This window comes from Acomys minous (genome assembly GCF_964271855.1).
Source record: "Acomys minous genome assembly, chromosome: 5".
In the NCBI taxonomy this organism is placed as follows: Eukaryota; Metazoa; Chordata; class Mammalia; order Rodentia; family Muridae; genus Acomys; species Acomys minous.
Window position 1 is genome coordinate 17,532,191 of NC_140494.1, and position 17,781 is coordinate 17,549,971.

Consider the following 17,781-nt stretch of genomic DNA (forward strand, 5'->3'; position numbering starts at 1 on the left):
GTAGACAAGGAACATAGGCAATACTGTTTCCTAGAAAGGGCTAGATTGCTGAAATGTTGCATTTGAATGTCTTCTCTCAGTATCATAACTGCACGCAGGCATAAAGAAAACAGAGTTTTATTCACAGGCAGCTGTGCTGTAATGTGTTACTTGAAATTAAATTATTTTACCAAAAGAAAGTTTGGTTTTAAAAATTGGCAAGAGGAGCAGCTGAGTGATATCATGGTGTCCTTAGAGGCTGACAACTTCAGGACCTGTTGGTGTGAGTCTCTTGAGCTCAAAATTTTTCTATTTATTCTGTGTGCTTATGGTCACTTCCTGAACTCCCTCCAGTTTTCACCAAGGACTTGATGAGTTAGTAAACCCTGAAAAAGGTGTTAGTTTGTCCTATACTTTTCTTTTTCAGACTTGAGGTAACCCTAGTCCCTCATACATGTCAGACTGAGACCAGGAATTTAGTTGTTAATATTTGCAAATTAGTATGAGATTTCACAGGTCACCTTTGTAACAAGGTCAGTGCAGCTATCTCTTGCTTGAAAATACAAACTATAGTCATCACTTAAGTGTACAGTGTGTCAAATCACATTCTTATTAAAAAATACCATGTCAAGCCTAGAACATATTGGCACAGGAGACAACTTCCTGAACAGAACACCAACAGCACAGGCATTAATGTCAACAATTAATAAATGGGACCTCATGAGGCTGAGAAGCTTCTGTAAGGCAGGAGACACTGTCAAGAGAACAAAGCAACAGCCTACAGACTGGGAAAAGATCTTCACCAACTCTACATCTGACAAAGGTCTAATATCCAAAATATATAAAGAACTCAAGAAATTAAATACCACCAAACCAAATAACCCAATAGAGAAATGGGGCTTGGAACTAAACAGAGAATTCTCAACAGAGGAATATCAAATGGCTGAGAAACACTTAAAGAAATGCTCAACCTCCTTAATCATCAGGGAAATGCAAATCAAAACAATTCTGAGATTCCACCTTACACCCATCAGAATGGCTAAGATCAAAAATTCAAGCGACACCACATGCTGACGAAGATGTGGAGAGAGAGGAATACTCCTTCATTGCTGGTGGGAATGCAGAGTAGTGCAGCCACTTTGGAAATCTGTCTGGAGCTATCTCAGAAAACTGGAAATAGGGCTTCCTCAAGACCCAGCTATTCCACTCCTTGGAATATATCCAGAAGATGCTCCAGCACACAACAAGAAACTTTGCTCAACCATGTTCATAGCAACCTTATTCATAATAGCCAGAACATGGAGACAGCCTAAGTGTCCCTCAGTAGAAGAATGGATAAAGAAACTGTGGTACATTTACACTATGGAATACTATTCAGCTATTAAAAACAAGGAATTCCTGAAATTTGTGGACAAATGGATTGAGCTAGAAGTGATCATAATGAGTGAGTTAACCCAGAAGCAGAAAGAGTCAAATGGTATATACTCACTTATATCTGCATACTAGCCCAAGGGGCATGTCCCATGAAAGTCTTCACTTGACAGGAAACTGGGACAGAAGGGAGGACATCCTATTGGGATTCTAGATGAGAGAAGCATGGGAGAAGAACAAAGTAGAAGGATCCAGAGGGTCCTAGAAATCTACAAGAAGAACATGATAGGCAGATTTGGGCTTAGGGGTCCTGCTCAAACTATGGCATCAGCCAAGGACAATACAGGCCGTAAACTACAAACCCCTACACAGATCTAGCGAATGGACAGGACATTCTCCACAGTTGAGTGGGGAGTGGGGTATGACTTTCACACGTACTCTGGTGCCTCATATTTGACCATGTTCCCTAGAGGGAGAGACCTGGTGGCACTCAGAGGAAGGATGGCAGGCTACCAAGAAGAGACTTGATACCCCATGAACATATACAGGGGGAGGAGGTCCCCCTCAGGCACAGTCATAGGGGAGGGGAGTAAGGGGAAAATGGGAGGGAGGGAAGAATGGGAGGATACAAGGGATGGGATAACCATTGAGATGTAACAAGAATAAATTAATAAAAAAAACAACCTAGTAAAAAAATAGTTAAAAAAAATACCATGTCGTATTAGTATACATTACCTCTCATTCTTAGGACATGAATGACCAATGAGCAGGAAAGTAATATCTTCATACTTTTACTAAGTCCAATTATTTAGAAAATGTATTTAGTTCTAATAGTTACAGCAGCATATTTGGAGTTGAATAATGAAGTTTTAGGCTATAGTAATTAATAAATGTCCATTTTTATTAACCGAAATAACTGACGTAGCTTATTGTCAGAACAAGTTTCATTCTCAAAGTAAGTTTTGTTAGTTGCTCAAGCCTTTATTTGGGTTGCAATATAAAACTGTGTTTTTTAAAAATAGAAATTCTTCTATTAAAACCCAAACCCAATTTATTTATTTATGATCAATTTATTTTTATCAACTACTAAGCAGATAGCTTGCACAACATAGTATAATCCTATGTAAATGAAAACTTGTCTTTATTTTGTTCAGTATCTATCTGGTCTAGCACTGAAAGAGTTTTTTGTTTGTTTGTTTTTTGCAAAAAGACAAGTAGAGTAAGTAATTGTTACAAAGATAACTTGAGAGCTTGAAGAGTCAGTTGTTGTCCTGCTGTGGACACAGTTGGAGAGTGAACAAGGAAGTTTAGGAGAGACATTAAGCTCCAGTCAGATCAGACAACACAAGGATCTCATGAGGACAGGAAGTACACTGAGCAGCCTGATGCAAGATCATCAGGGTCAGAGCAATAGCTCTGGATGGTCAATAGCATGCAAGTGGTACCACACAGGGAGATTTGTCCCAACCCACTAACATTGCTGTGCCATCCAGTTTCCTAGACAATAGATCTTTCTTTTCCAGTGTCTGGAACCCAAAAGGCCAAGGTGAGGCAAGGGCACATTTCCAAGATGTCTTCTCACTGTGCCTCTTATGGCAAGCAGCGTAAGGCAGTAGTCCTAAGTCATCACCTAAAATCTTCTCCAAGGCTTTACGTCATCATGGCATCACATAAGAAAGTCAAGTTTAGCTGGGTGTGGTGGTGCACACCTTTAGTCCCAGCACTCTGGAGGCAGAGGCAGGCTGATCTCTGTGAGTTTGAGGTCAGCCTGGTTTACAAAGCAAGTCCAGAACAGCCAGGGCTACATAGAGAGATCTTGTCTTGGAAAAAAAATCAAATTTCAACATAAGAATAATGTGAGGGTCATTAGCATCCTACACACAGCATAATTCTTAAGTTATCTTAGAATGCCTTACGAAGACCACAGCAGAAAAGATAGTGGTAGCTCTTCACAGGGTTGTAGTACTGCCTTAGATCTCATCTTTGGCATATGTATGAGTTACTTTTCTACTGCTGTGACAAAACACCAGGACCAAGGCAATTTACAAAAGAAAGCGCTTGGCTGTGTTTAAGGCCTTCAAAGGGTCAGTCCATGATGGTGGAAGAAAGCCAAGAGCAGCTGAGAGCTAACATCTCAAACCTGCAAACAGAAGGCACAGAAAGCACCCAGAATGGAGCAAGCCTTTTGGAATCCCAGAGTCGGCCCCCAATGACACCTCTTCCAATAGAGTTACAGCTACCAACCCTCACCAAACATTTTACCAATTGGGGACCAAGTATTCCAACCTATGATTCTATGGGAGTCCATTCTCATTCAAATAAAGCGAAGAAGCCAAATGTTGGTGCATAATTTATAATTGGTCAAAGCAGTTAAAAGACAGTGAGCATTTCAGGTTTACTGGGTTCTGTATTTTGTTTCCACTTTTGCCTTATCTTTAAAGCAGAATCTGGGAGGACTGTTTAATGATGTGCAGTGTAAGACTGTTGGAGTGGATGGGGAGGGTGCTTGGATGTGAAGGAGCCATGTAGTGCTTTATTAATACTGTTCACTCCTTCATTTGGTTCTTAGGCAAAACCATCAGTTTATTGGCAATCATGATACTGGTTGGAGATAGCCTGCACAACTTTGCAGATGGCCTAGTAATCGGAACAGCCTTCTCATCTTCGTTGGAGTCAGGAGTGACCACAACAATTGCTATTTTGTGTCATGAAATTCCACATGAAATGGGTAAGTGCTCTTGTTTTCAAGGGGGGGGTCGTCCTAGTACATCCCCACCAATAGTTTGTTTGGATTTTTCTGCAGACTTAAAAAAATGGCGTGGTGGCACACGCCTTTAGTCCCAGCACTCGGGAGGCAGAGACAGGCAGATCTTTGTGAGTTTGAGGCCAGCTTAGACTACAAATTGAGTCCAGGACAGGCAAGGCTACACAGAGAAACCCTGTCTCAAAAAACAAAACAAAACAAAAATCCCAAACCAAAACAAAAATAAATAAAAAAATAGTAGCATTAATTTTCCATTAAAAAAATTAATTTACTGTTTTACATCTTGGTCGCAGCCCCCTCTGCCCTCTTCTCCCTGTCTTACCTTCCCTTCCTCATCCGCCTCTATTCCTTGGAAAAGGTGAGCCCCACCCACCCACCCATCCACCTCAGCTCATCAAGTCACATCAGGATTGAGTTTGTCCTCTTCTCTTGTGTCCTGGCAAGGCAGTCATATCAGGGAGAAGTGACTGAAAAGCAGGGAACTGAGTCCATGACATCCCATGTCATAGATAGTGCCCACTCCGCTTACTAGGGGACCCACATGCAGTCTGAACTACCCATGGCCTACTCCTACTCATAAGCAAACCCAGCCCAACAAACAATAACATGCAATTTGAGCTAAAGCTCAAGTATTTATCTTCTTTCCCAGGCTTAGGAATTATTCCTCAGGGATTCCAGCTGATTCAGTATAGGAGAGAGTCATTCAGAGAAGTCATTCTAAAGAACTTTGGCAAAGACTTCAAAATCTACCCGTTAAATATAGTAAACATGTTAAGAGGGAAACCATTGTGTCAGGAAATGGGCCTGTGAGATAAAACAACCTTTAAACTAAAATCAAAGCATGAATCAACCTGATTGATACAGATTAAAGCTAAGCATAGAATTGAAGCAACAGGCACATGCTATCTGATACATATAAAACTCTTTTACTATGGAAACTTAATAACCTTGTATACCAGTCCTGTTTCCTAGAAACCAAGACTGAATAAAATAGGGTTTTCTAAAATAGGCCTAGAATCAGTGGTGTGGGAGTGGCCTACACAGATATTCTAGAGAGAGGGCTCAAATAAGTTAGCTTTAACTGTCCATTTAACACAGCCTAGGGTCAGCTCAGGAGGATGTATACATTGAGGGATTGTCTAGATGAGATTAGTTGCCTTGGGCCATGTTTGTGATGGATTGTCTTCATCCTTTATTGATGGGCTGGGAGAGCCACACCTATGGTAGATAGCACCATTCCCTGAACAGGTGGTCCTGAGCCTTATAGGGAAGCTAGCTAAGCATCAATTTGAATGAGTCAGAAAGTAGCATCCTTCAAGGTATCTGCTCAAGGTCTTGCTTGAGTTGCTGCCCTGACCTGGAAGTACAATACAAAATAAATCTTTCCTTCCCTAAGTTATTAGTCAGAGTATATAATCATAGCAAGAAAGAGAAAACGAGGACAGGCTCATCCCTTCTGCTTTCAATTTCAAGTTCACATTGTCCCATGGGTGACACTTGCCCTCTTGTGTTCAGTGTCCATTCCCCAAAGTCCTGTTATCAAGTCATTATTGACCCATTTTAGCCAAGGTCCTTTCTGAGCCCAATAAACTTTAACCGCTCTAGAAATCCAACCCTGTGGCCATGTGTTTAGCTACTACACTGATGCCATACTGCTTGACTTTCAACCTCAAATCATTGTGCAGTGTAGTGGTGTGTAGCAGGCCAGTATGGTGATATCAAGAGCTATTTCTGGGACCATTTATGCAATGGAATTAGGGAGTGAAGCCATGCATCTTGTCTCTATTCAATTTCAGCCTCTATTGGGTGATGGAGGCTGAGAAATAAACACTCTAGATTTGTAGTACCATGCTCATTTTTTACACAAAAGTAAGGAAAGAAAAGAAAAGAAATGATAGCATTTTCTGATCATGAAGGTAAAACCCACTTTTAAAAGAAAGATTGTCTTTCTCTAATCAACTTCTCAAAGATTTAAAAATCTCTGATGAAATAGTTTCCCTCTTTTCCTACAACAGATCTCAAATAAGTAAGTCATAAAAGTCTATACAAAAGAAATGAAACAAGAAATTGTGGGATGGAGGATGCCTTTGTTTTGCATTTATCTGAGTTGAAAATGCCATAGGGTATCAGGGCTAAAGAACATGCCACAGACCTCTCCAGACAGGCTAGATTTAGGCAAGGGAATAGATCTACTCCCAGCTTCAACTTCCTCTGGGTAGTGAGCCCCAGAGATGTAGGTAGATGTGCCTAACTAACTGACCATTCATCTGTACTACCCAAACTAGTTCCATTTGCTGGAATTCAAAACGAACATGAATTTATCAAAAGCATCTTCAAATAAGTGATGATGACATTTTCTCTTGCCCCTCCCCCTATCCCGTTCCCACCCCTACCCCAAACTCCAGGCGACTTTGCAGTACTCTTAAGCTCTGGGCTCTCGGTCAGGACTGCCATCCTGATGAATTTTATAAGTGCCCTGACGGCCTTCGTAGGGTTGTACATCGGCCTCTCAGTGTCTGCTGATCCACGTGTCCAAGACTGGATTTTAACAGTGACTGCTGGGATGTTCTTATATTTATCCTTGGTGGGAATGGTAAGGTTTATGAATTTTCTATTTGGTTTTGCTGACACCAGAAATGTAAAAACCGACTGAAAATGAGGGGGAAAGTCAATTAAAATGGGGGAGTGGTAGGACTTGAAGGATGTAAATAGAATGTAGAAAAGTAAGTATTCTAGAATCCAAGAAAATAATTGTAGGCAGAAGGAACATAACTCAAGACTCACAAAATGCTGACGAAAATAATGGAAGTGAGCTGGGTGTGGTGACGCACACCTTTAATCCCAGAACTCAGGGAGGCAGAGGCATGTGGATATCTGTGAGTTCGAGGCTAGCCTGGTCTACAAAATGAGTCTAGGACAGCAAATGCTACACAGAGAGGAGATGATGAGGATGATGATGATGATGATGATGATGATGATGACGACGACGACGACGATGACTGTGGTGGTAGTGGTGGTGGTGATGATGATGATGATGATGATGATGATGATGACGACGACGACGACTGTGGTGGTAGTGGTGGTGATGATGAAAGTAATGGGAGAGAAAGGTGTCCATTATCATAATCCCAAACTGGGCAACAGATCATGCTGTTCCAACTTTGTGTCTGTACTAAATGCCTAGACATGCAGCTGAAAAGGGAAGTAATCTCAGTCATTCTGCCTATATAATGCACAAAAGTTCAATTAAAATTTTGTCATTAGATTCACAACTGTTAGACTTTAATCAACATATTTCCTAAAGAGATTCTTGATAATAATAATGAAGATTTGCACAGTAATGTTCATTTTCCATAATCTTACCAGGAAAAATGGAACCTAGGAAATTTCATTCACTTCCTTCCTTGTTGCCTTCTTTCCTTCCATCTTCCTTTCTTTATTTCCTTCTTTCCTGTATAATTCTGTTCTCCATAAGATAGGCCACTTTTTCTTTAAAGCCAATTTCTGTTGCACGTGTTCACATTTTCATATTTTTAGGAGGGTATTAGGGAGATAGCTTAGTTGATTGAGTATCTAGCTAGCATGCACAGAGCCCCGAGCTCATTCCCCAGAACTCCATGAGCCAGGTATGGTGGTGCACCCTTGAAATCCCAGCATTTAGGAGACAGAGGCCAAAGAATCAGGATTTAAGATTCATCTTTGGCTCTGTAAAGAGGTTGAGGTCAGCCTAAGCTATGGACCTTGTCTCAAAACCAAAACAAAAGTCTTCAGAGCAAAAGCTCAATTATCAATCCTTCTTGATAGGTAGAAGACAGCAAAGAAAAATGAAATGAATGCATAAGTCAGCCTGAACAAAAGCAAACTCTGTTTATCCCCTGTATCCTAGAGAAGTTAAAAGCAAAATAAACAGTCTTGAAGGTAATTTGTTGAAGATATCCTTAGGGATTGACTAACGATGCCGCAGAACCCAGTTATTTACTGCCCAGGAAATAGGTACAAAGAGTTGTTTCCTAAGAAAAGAGTAAGGGAACAAGAAGTGGGGCTCTGCAAACAGAGTACCAGAGCATACCGAGGGTAGATTTCAGAGGGGGGCCCATGATAGGGGCCAGCATTTGAACCCCCAAGTTTCTGATCCCTGGCAGCTTTTCTTTATTACGAAGAGCCAAATAGACAAAGTCAATACCAAAGACGCTCTGTGTTTACAAATGTTTTTAAACATTATTTGCCATGCTAACAAAACATTTGAATGTTGATAATGAAGCTAAAAGCAGATCAAATTGTACCTCTGATCTCTGTCTTCCAACCTAAGGTCAGTGTTACTTCTGTATTCCTTCTGAGGCAAGGAATTGGGATTTCTAACCTTTTGTAAATTGGAGACCACACAGCCACTCCCCATTAATTAATGTGAGTTACCCACTGTTCAAATATCTTTGTCAGTCTTTAAGTTCACTTCTGATCCTCCTGTTTCAGCTTTTTCCTCTTTTGTCCTTTATGGGTCAGTTGAGGGCAGTGGTAGTGTTCTTTTAAAGTTTATTTATTTATTTATTTATTTTAACGAGACTGGAGTGTTATTTGGAGCCTGATGGATGTGTGCATGCAGAGTCAATCCTTTTCTTTGCTAGGTTATATGTACCTCCAAAATAGATCTGGGAAGATTATCTGCCCCATTTATCATGTGGAAGCCTTAGCCAATGCTGTCATTTTCCCGGCACTGTTTCTGCTGTGTATCCCATAAGGGTAAGAGAGAAAGCAAGACAGCTGATATCCTAGGAGAGCCCAGCTAGCATAAATTTTGACCCGTCCTGCAACTTGCCATTGGCCAAAGGAAAGCCAGCACCCTGGCAAGAAGACAGGAAAGAAAATCTTGTGAATTTCCTGGGGCTGCTTCTAAAATCCAGGTCGCTTGCTCTCACGGCCTTGGGAGTAAATTCTAAACAAATACAGATCTTTCACATAGCAGCAACTTTAACTGTTTCTGTGCTCTGGGGCTGTGCCAAAGAAAACAGTCTGTCATTTAAAAAGAGGAAAACATGGTTCAAAGACTATGAAATAGCAAAGAAAATAAATGAAAGTAACTGAAGGCTAGAGGGACCATCTTAGGGCAATGCAGTTTGCTAATCCTTCATGTTTACCAGGCACCTTCTGAGGAGACTTAATGTGAATAAATAAGCTACATATTTGGCTTGTTTGTTTGTTTCAAAGAAATGGACCTCCTAAAGGGAAAGAACTGTGGGCAAGAGGGGGCCATTAGCAATGAGGTCAAGTTGGAAGGAAGTCTTCCCCAGGGAAAACTGCCAGCCTTCATTCTCCCAAGTGGGGTGGCCTTTCCAAATCCATGGACTCATAGCTGCGTTGAAACCTTTCTAAAAGAATGAGGAGTCACCACAGCTCCGTGTGGCCAGGACAATCAATATACTGGTGTGAAGATCAGTGTCCCAACCGGGCTTTTCTCAAAGTAAGGGCAAAGCACACGAGAACAGCTCACTTGGGAGGAGAACACGAACAAAAGAGCAAGAGGAGAAAACTGGAGAATCAGATAACTCAGCCCAGTGAGGCTTCTATTAAGTTGACAGCAACTCTGCCTGTTTCATCACCTAGACCCTTCTGAGGCTTAAAAACTTGCCTCATAGCTCTTTGCCTCATTAAAGGAGCCTCCCCCCCCCCGCTCACCCCCACCGTGTGTGTGTGTGTGTGTGTGTGTGTGTGTGTGTGTGTGTGTGTGTGTTGAAGGTCAGAGGTCAAACTCAGGTGTTATTCCTCAGGAAGAGTCCATCTTGTTTTTGCAGCAGGGTCTCTCACTGGGATTAAGGCTCACTGGTTAGGCTATGCTGATTGGCTAGCAAGCCCAGAGACCTACCTATCTTTGCCTTCTGGGATTACAAATGCATGCCACTGTACCTGACTTTTTATATGGGTGCTGGGGATAGAAGTTGGGTTCTATGCTTGGATGGCAAGCACTTCACCAATGGAGCTATCCCCTCGGCTTTGAAAGAAGGTGTCATTTTATGGGTCTTTCCCCCACTGTCCAAAGATATTCCTATTGGCGTGCTCTTTCCACCTTCTGTGCTTGAGTGACAAAGATATTCCCATGGGAAGCCCAGTGCCATGACATCAGGAGCCCAAGACAGAAGGGAGGAATGCAGTGTAGGCCACTGGCAAGGAACTATGCAAAACTAATCATGATCTTCCGGGGTCTGTGCTATATGGTGGGACAGGAGATGGGGTGGGAAGTGTATGAAATGACACAAGCAAAAGCCATTAACAATTTCCCCTTCTGGAATGGCCAGCCAATGACTGGCCCAACCTGAGACCCATCCCATGGGAGAGAGCCAATCCCTGACACTGGTAAGGACACTCTGCTATGCTGGCAGACAGAAGCCTAGCATAGCTGTCCTCTGAGAGGCTCCACCCAGCAGCAGATCTAAACAGATGCTGAGACTCTCAGCCAAACGTTAGGTGGAGCTCAGGGAATCTTGTGGAAGAGTTGGGGGAGGAGAGAAAGTCCTAGAGGGGACAAGAGCTCCTCAAGAAGACCAACAGAGTCCACAAACCTAGGCCTTTGGGGGCTTCCAGAGACTGAAGCACCAACCAAAGAGCATGCGTGGGCTGGACCTGGTGTAACTGATGGGCATCTTGGTCTACATGTGGGTCCCCTAGCAAGTGGAATGGGAGCTATCTCTGACACGGACTCTGTTGCCTGCTTTTGCATCATTTTCCCCTTACTGGGCTTCCTTGTCTGCCCTCAGCGGAAGAGGATGTCCTTAGTCATGATGTGTCATAATGTACCACACTGCATTGGGGGGCTCCCCTTCTCTGAGGAGAATGGGAAGGGTGAAGAGGGTAAGAGAGTGGAACTGGGAAGAGAGGAGGGAGGGGCTCTGGTCCAGATGTAGAATGAATGAATAAATAAACAAATAAATTTAACAAAAAACAATAACAACAAGTATTTCCCCTTCTGCGTCTTCATTTTAATTTCTGGTTCCATATATCTAAGTTTCTCTCTGGTACTAGCCAGCTAAAATGTCCACAAAGGCGCAACACAAAAATAGCCCGAAAAAGTGCAATACTTTGCTCTTAAGGACCTATTTGCTACTTATGTTCCTAGACTACCACAGCACAGATATGTTTCTCCTTGCCTCCGTATAGCACGGGAGCCAGCTTGGACACTAGGCACAACCCACGTATCGCTGAGAGGTCTGAGTTGTTGTTGTTATCCTTGACGTTTCCGCTACTCTGCTGGCTACTGCTAGACAGGGATTCCCAAGGGAGTCTCCAAGGACTCTCCCGGGTTTCTAGATAGCTTCTTCACAGCAGCAGCCCTGGCTCCTTACAGTATTCAGCAGCAAGTCCGCCCATCACCATAGCAACTTGCTTTGTTGGTTGAACTTCTTTATGGATTCCCCAGATGTTCAATTTTCAGTTTTCAGTCAGAGCTTCCAGTTCATTGCGATCTATTGTGTCCTCACTGCACAGTCTCCAGGACCAGAGTCTCTGACCTGGTATTAAGTTTACTGCAACAGGAGACACAAACAAAACAATGGAAAAACTAACAGTGCCAAGGTATCAGGAGTTTGCTTCCTCTTGTTGCTTCCACTGTAATTTCTAGTATTTCCTTCTTTGTGCTTTTTGTTTGTTTGTTTGTTTTGTTTTTTGTTTTTCGAGACAGGGTTTCTCTGTGTAGCCTTGGTTGTCCTAGACTCACTTTGTAGACCAGGCTGGGCTTCAACTCACCGAGATCTGTTTGCCTCTGTCTGCAGAGTGCTGGGATTAGTTTTCCCTTGTATTCTCTCTCCCTGTCCCTCCCTCCATCTCCCGCGTCTCTGTGGCAGAATTCTGTATCTGTTCTGGGTTTTAAAGCTTCTTTTCTTTTTTTTTTAAGCATTAGAAGTTATGGGCTTTTATTCAGAATTTTTCCAAACAATTGTGAAAGCACAGCATCTCACTGAGGTTTTACATGAAACTTTGAATAGGTACAGCCACTGTCACTTGCCAGAAGAGGCAGCTGAACTTACTGCCTTTATCCTGTACATGTTCACATAGCAAAAAGAAGAAAGGAAATAAGAGTTGTACATAATAAGCTTCATCCTAAAAATTATTTACCAAAATAATTTACCAAAAGGACATTTTATCAACTTCTTATTGCATACTTTGCCATAGAATACTGCTTAAACTTTATTAAACAACTTATTTGCTTTCCATCCTTTTTTTTTTCTTTTAGTGTCTTCAAAACATACAGTAAATATTTAACCCCTACTCATATCTAGCCAAGGGACAGGACATTATCCACAGTTGTGTGGACAGTGGGGACTGACTCTGACATGAACTCTGGTGCCCCATATTTGACCACTTCCTCTTGGTGGGGAGGCCTGGTGGCACTCAGAGGAAGAATAGGAAGGCTACCAAGATGAGACTTGATAGGCTGTGACCATGTAGTGGGGGAGGAGGTCCCCTTCTGTCACAGACCTAGGGGATGGGAATAGGGTGAAAGAAGGAGGGAGCAATGGGAGGAGACAAGCAAGGGGATGAAATTTTAGATGTAAACTGAATAAATTAAAAAAATAAAATAAAGCCTCTTTTCTAACATTAGCATTTAAAGCTATACATCTCCCCCCCAAGAAGCATTGCTTTACTGACCGCCATATATTTTGTGATTTCAGGATGCTCCTTTGAACTGTTTTCAAATTTCCCATGTGTCTTGTTTTCTTTTTGATGCATTATGTAGACATATATTAGATCTAAGAAATGTTTGAAATCTAAATGTCATTCAGTTGCTGATTTAACCAAAGTGATATTTAGAGCAGGTGTGCATTAGTGCAGATATGTGTCGAAGCTTGTGTACCACACAGTCTATTTTGATAATGGCATCTTTTGTTGTTAGATATGAAGACGTGTGAGTGCTGGTTAAGTCAACTGGATTAATAATAACATGGGTCATATTTTCAAATTAATTACTGATTTTCCCCCACTGGCTTAATGATAAATTATAAGCTTCTGTGTGTGGGTTTAACCTCTTCTTCAATTAATTCTGTCAGTATTGTTTCATAGACCTGGGCTTCTGTCATTTGCTACACATACATTTTAATATTTTCTTTGTCAGTTTAGGCTGCAGTGACAAAACACAACAGACTATGTAGATTAAGTAACTGAAACTTACTTATCATAGTTGTACGGGCTGGAAAGTCCGAGATCAAGGTTTTGGCCAATTGGATTCCAGTCAAAGCATTCTTTTTTGTTTGTTTGTTTGTTTGTTTTTTGTTTTTTTTTTCATCTTTTTTTTTTACTTTATTAATTTATTCTTGTTACATCTCAATGGTTATCCCATCCCTTGTATCCTCCCATTCTTCCCTCCCTCCCATTTCCCCCTTATTCCCCTTCCCTATGACCGTTCCTGAGGGGGATTACCTCCCCCTGTATATGCTGATAGGGTATCAAGTCTCTTCTTGGTAACCTGCTGTCCTTCCTCTGAGTGCCACCAAGTCTCCCCGTCCAGGGGACATGGTCAAAGGTGAGGCACCAGAGTATGTGAGAAAGTCATATCCCACTCTCCACTCTACTGTGGAGAGTGTTCTGTCCATTGGCTAGATCTGGGTAGGGGTTTAAGGTTTACCTAAACGCCTGTATTGTCCTTGGCTGGTGCCTTAGTTTGAGCGGGACCCCTGGGCCCAAATCAGCCTATCATAATGTTCTACTTGTAGGCTTCTAGGACCCTCTGGATCCTTCTACTTTACCATTCTCCCATGCTTCTCTCATCTAGAGTCCCACTAGAATGTCCTCCCCTCTGTCTCAGTTTCCTGGTAAGTGAAGGCTTTTGTGGGACATGCTCCTTGGGCTAATGTGCAGATATAAGTGAGTATATACCATTTGAGTCTTTCTGCTTCTGGCTTAACTCACTCATTATGATCATTTCTAGCTCAATCCATTTGTCCACAAATTTCGGGAATTCCTTGTTTTTAATAGCTGAGTAGTATTCCATAGTGTATATGTACCACAGTTTCTTTATCCATTCTTCTACTGATGGACACTTAGGCTGTTTCCATGTTCTGGCTATTATGAATAAGGCTGCTATGAACATGGTTGAGCAAAGTTTCTTGTTGTGTGCTGGAGCATCTTCTGGATATATTCCAAGGAGTGGAATAGCTGGGTCTTGAGGAAGCCCTATTCCCATTTTTCTGAGATAGCACCAGATAGATTTCCAAAGTGGTTGTACTAGTTTGCATTCCCACCAGCAATGAAGGAGTGTTCCTCTCTCCCCACATCCTCGCCAGCATGTGTTGTTGCTTGAATTTTTGATCTTAGCCATTCTGATGGGTGTAAGATGGAATCTCAGAGTTGTTTTGATTTGCATTTCCCTGATGATTAAGGAGGTTGAGCATTTCTTTAAGTGTTTCTCAGCCATTTGATATTCCTCTGTTGAGAATTCTCTGTTTAGTTCCAAGCCCCATTTCTCAATTGGGTTATTTGGTTTGGTGGTGTTTAATTTCTTGAGTTCTTTATATATTTTGGATATTAGACCTTTGTCAGATGTAGGGTTGGTGAAGATCTTTTCCCAGTCTGTAGGCTGTCGTTTTGTTCTCTTGACAGTGTCTCCTGCCTTACAGAAGCTTCTCAGCCTCATGAGGTCCCATTTATTAATTGTTGACATTAATGCCTGTGCTGTTGGTGTTCTGTTCAGGAAGTTGTTTCCTGTGCCAATATGTTCCAGGCTCTTCCCCACTTTTTCTTCTAAGTGACTTAGTATCTCTGGTTTTATGTTGAGGTCTTTAATCCACTTGGATTTGAGTTTTGTACAAGGTGACAAATATGGGTCCAGTTTCATTTTTTTACACATAGACATCCAGTTAGACCAGCACCATTTGTTGAAGATGCTATCCCTTTTCCATCGAATGGAATTGGCTTCTTTGTCGAAAATCAAGTGACCATATGTGTGTGGATTCATATCTGGGTCTTCGATTCGATTCCACTGGTCAAACAGCCTGTTGCTGTGCCAGTACCATGCTGTTTTAATTACTATTGCTTTATAGTACAGTTTGAGATCAGGTATAGAGACTCCTCCGGAGCACCTTTTATTGTACAAGATTGTTTTAGCTATTCTGGGTTTTTTGTTTTTCCATATGAAGTTCAGAATTGAACTTTCAATGTCTTTAAAAAATTGTGTAGGTATTTTGATAGGGATTGCATTGAATCTGTAGATTGCTTTTGGTAGGATGGCCATTTTTATTATGTTAATTCTCCCTATCCATGAGCAAGGAAGATCATTCCATCTTCTCATGTCATCTTCAATCTCTTTCTTTAGAGTTTTGAAATTTTTTTCAAACAAGTCCTTCACTTGCTTAGTTAGAGTAACTCCTAAGTACTTTATATTGCTTGTGGCTAATGTGAAGGGTGTAGTTTTCCTAATTTCTTCCTCTGCAAGCTTGTCATTTGTGTATAGGAAGTGGGAAAGGAGGAAGTCAAATTATCCCTATTTGCAGATGATATGATAGTCTACATAAGTGACCCTCAAAATTCCACCAGAGAACTCCTACAGCTGATAAACACCTTCAGCAAATTGGCTGGATACAAAATTAACTCCAAAGCATTCTTTTTGGTTTTCAGACAGTGACTTTTTTGCTGAGTCCTGGTATGGGGATCAGTTGGACAATGAGTGGGAGTTTGAGAATTCCAATCTCTCATCTCCTCCAGCGGTGCTAATTCTACCGTGATAACCTCACACTCATGACTTAATTAATTTCTGATGTGATTTGAATATGATGTATGTGTGACAGGTTCATATATTAAATGCTTGGCCCACAACTGGGTGGATGATTTTTGAGGTACTAGTGACTTCTTTCCTTATCAATCAATCAATCAATTTATTCATTCATTCACTTTACATCCTGATCTTAGCCTCCTCCCTCTTCTCCTCCCAGTTCTACCCACCCTCTTTCCCTTATCTCCCTCCCTTTGTCCTCAGAAGAGGAGAACCCCTCAACCCACCCCAATACATCAAATTGCATCCGAACTGAGCACATCCTCTTCCAAAGTAGCCTGGCAAGGCAGCCCTGGGCAGGGGGAAGTGATTAAAATGCAGGCAACAGAATCCATGTCAGAGACAGCTCCTCTTCCCCTTGCAAGGGGACGCACATGATGTCCAAGCTGCCCATTGGCTGGCTATATATCTGTGTAGGGGGCCTAGGTCCAGTCCATGCATGGTCCTTGGTTGGTGCTTCAGTCTCGGCAAGCGCTTCTGTGCTTCAGTCTCAGCAAGCCCTTCTGGGCCCTAGTTAGTTGCTTCTGTTGATCTTCGTGTGTAGCTTCAGTCCCCTTTGGGTCCTTCCACAAGACTCCCTGTGCTCCTCCCAAGGTTTGGCTGTGAGTCTCAACATCTATTTCTATCCTCTTCTGGGTGGAGCCTTTCAGAGGACAGCTATGCTAGGCTCCTGTCTGTAAGCACAGCATATTATCATCAATAGTGTCAGGGGTTATTTTTATCCTGTGGGGTAGGTCTTAGGTTGGGTCAGACATTGGTTGGACATTCCCTCAATCTCTGCTCTATTTTTATCCCTGCATATCTTGTAGGCTGGGTAAAGTTTGGGTCGAAGTTTTTGAGGGTGGGTTGGTATTTGATCCCTCCACTAGGAGACCTGTCTAGTTAGAGGGTAGCTTCTTCAATTTCCATGAGTCCTGCTACTAGGAGTCTCAACTATAGTCACCCACATATTCTCCCAGAAAACTACCTTGTTGTAATTCTTCAGCTTGTCACAGAGATGCACCTGCCCATGGTTTCCTCTTCTCTACAATCCCTCTGTCCTCCTGTCTCTGCTCTCCCAAAGTCTGATCTCAACCGTCATTTCTCCCTATGGTCCCTCTCCTACCCTGTTCCCTCTCTTAAACTGCTTCCACTGTGTGTATTCTATTTCCCCTTCTTAGTGATATTTAAGCATCCTCCCTTGGGTCCTCCTTGTTACTTAGCTTCTTTGGATCTGTGAATTGTAGTATGGTTATCGTAACTATATAGCTAAAATCCACTTATAAGTGAGTATATATCATGTGTACCTTTCTGGGTCTGGGTTACCTCACTCAGGATGATCTTTTCTAGTTTCCTCCACTTGCCTGCAAATTTCACGATGTTCTTGTTTTTAATAGCTGAGTAGTATTCCATTGTGTAAATGTACCACATTTTCTTCATCCATTCTTCAGTTGAGAGACACCTAGCTTGTTTCCAGTTTCTGTTTATTATGAACAAGGCAAATTTACTTGTTGTATGGTAGACCATCTTTTGGGTATGTACACAGAAGTGGTGTCACTGGGTCTTCAAGTAGAACTGTTCTCAATTTTCTGAGAAAGCAGCAGATTGACTTTCCAAGTGTTTGTACACGTTTTTACTCCCACCAACAATGGAGGAATATTCCTCTTTCTCCATATCCTTGCCAGTATGTTATAAATATTTTGTGAGAAATAATTTTTATACACGCAATAGTCTATGAAATTATACACATATAACTCCTCCTAGTCTGGACGAGCCTGGGACTATGTTAACTACTGCCAAAGGGGACTTATAGATGTCACTGAGTTTTAAATGTTTGAAGATGACTCTTGAAACTAGAAAACCGTGGCTTGGATATGATCAGGGGAAAAAAGCTAAAATGATGAAATGAAGGTCAGAGACATATAGTATTGCTGTCTTT

General features: G+C 41.8%; 1 protein-coding gene across 3 annotated transcripts in view; it reads left to right on the top strand.

Moving 5' to 3' along the window:
• SLC39A12 (solute carrier family 39 member 12) overlaps positions 1-17,781 on the top strand; it is an 87,854-nt gene that overhangs the window by 52,325 nt on the left and 17,748 nt on the right. For all 3 annotated transcript variants that reach the window (XM_084781253.1, XM_084781254.1, XM_084781255.1), the window contains exons 11-12: positions 3,920-4,078; positions 6,520-6,707. In XM_084781253.1, coding sequence (XP_084637379.1) covers positions 3,920-4,078; positions 6,520-6,707 — 347 coding nt within the window. The remainder of the gene's footprint in view (positions 1-3,919; positions 4,079-6,519; positions 6,708-17,781) is intronic.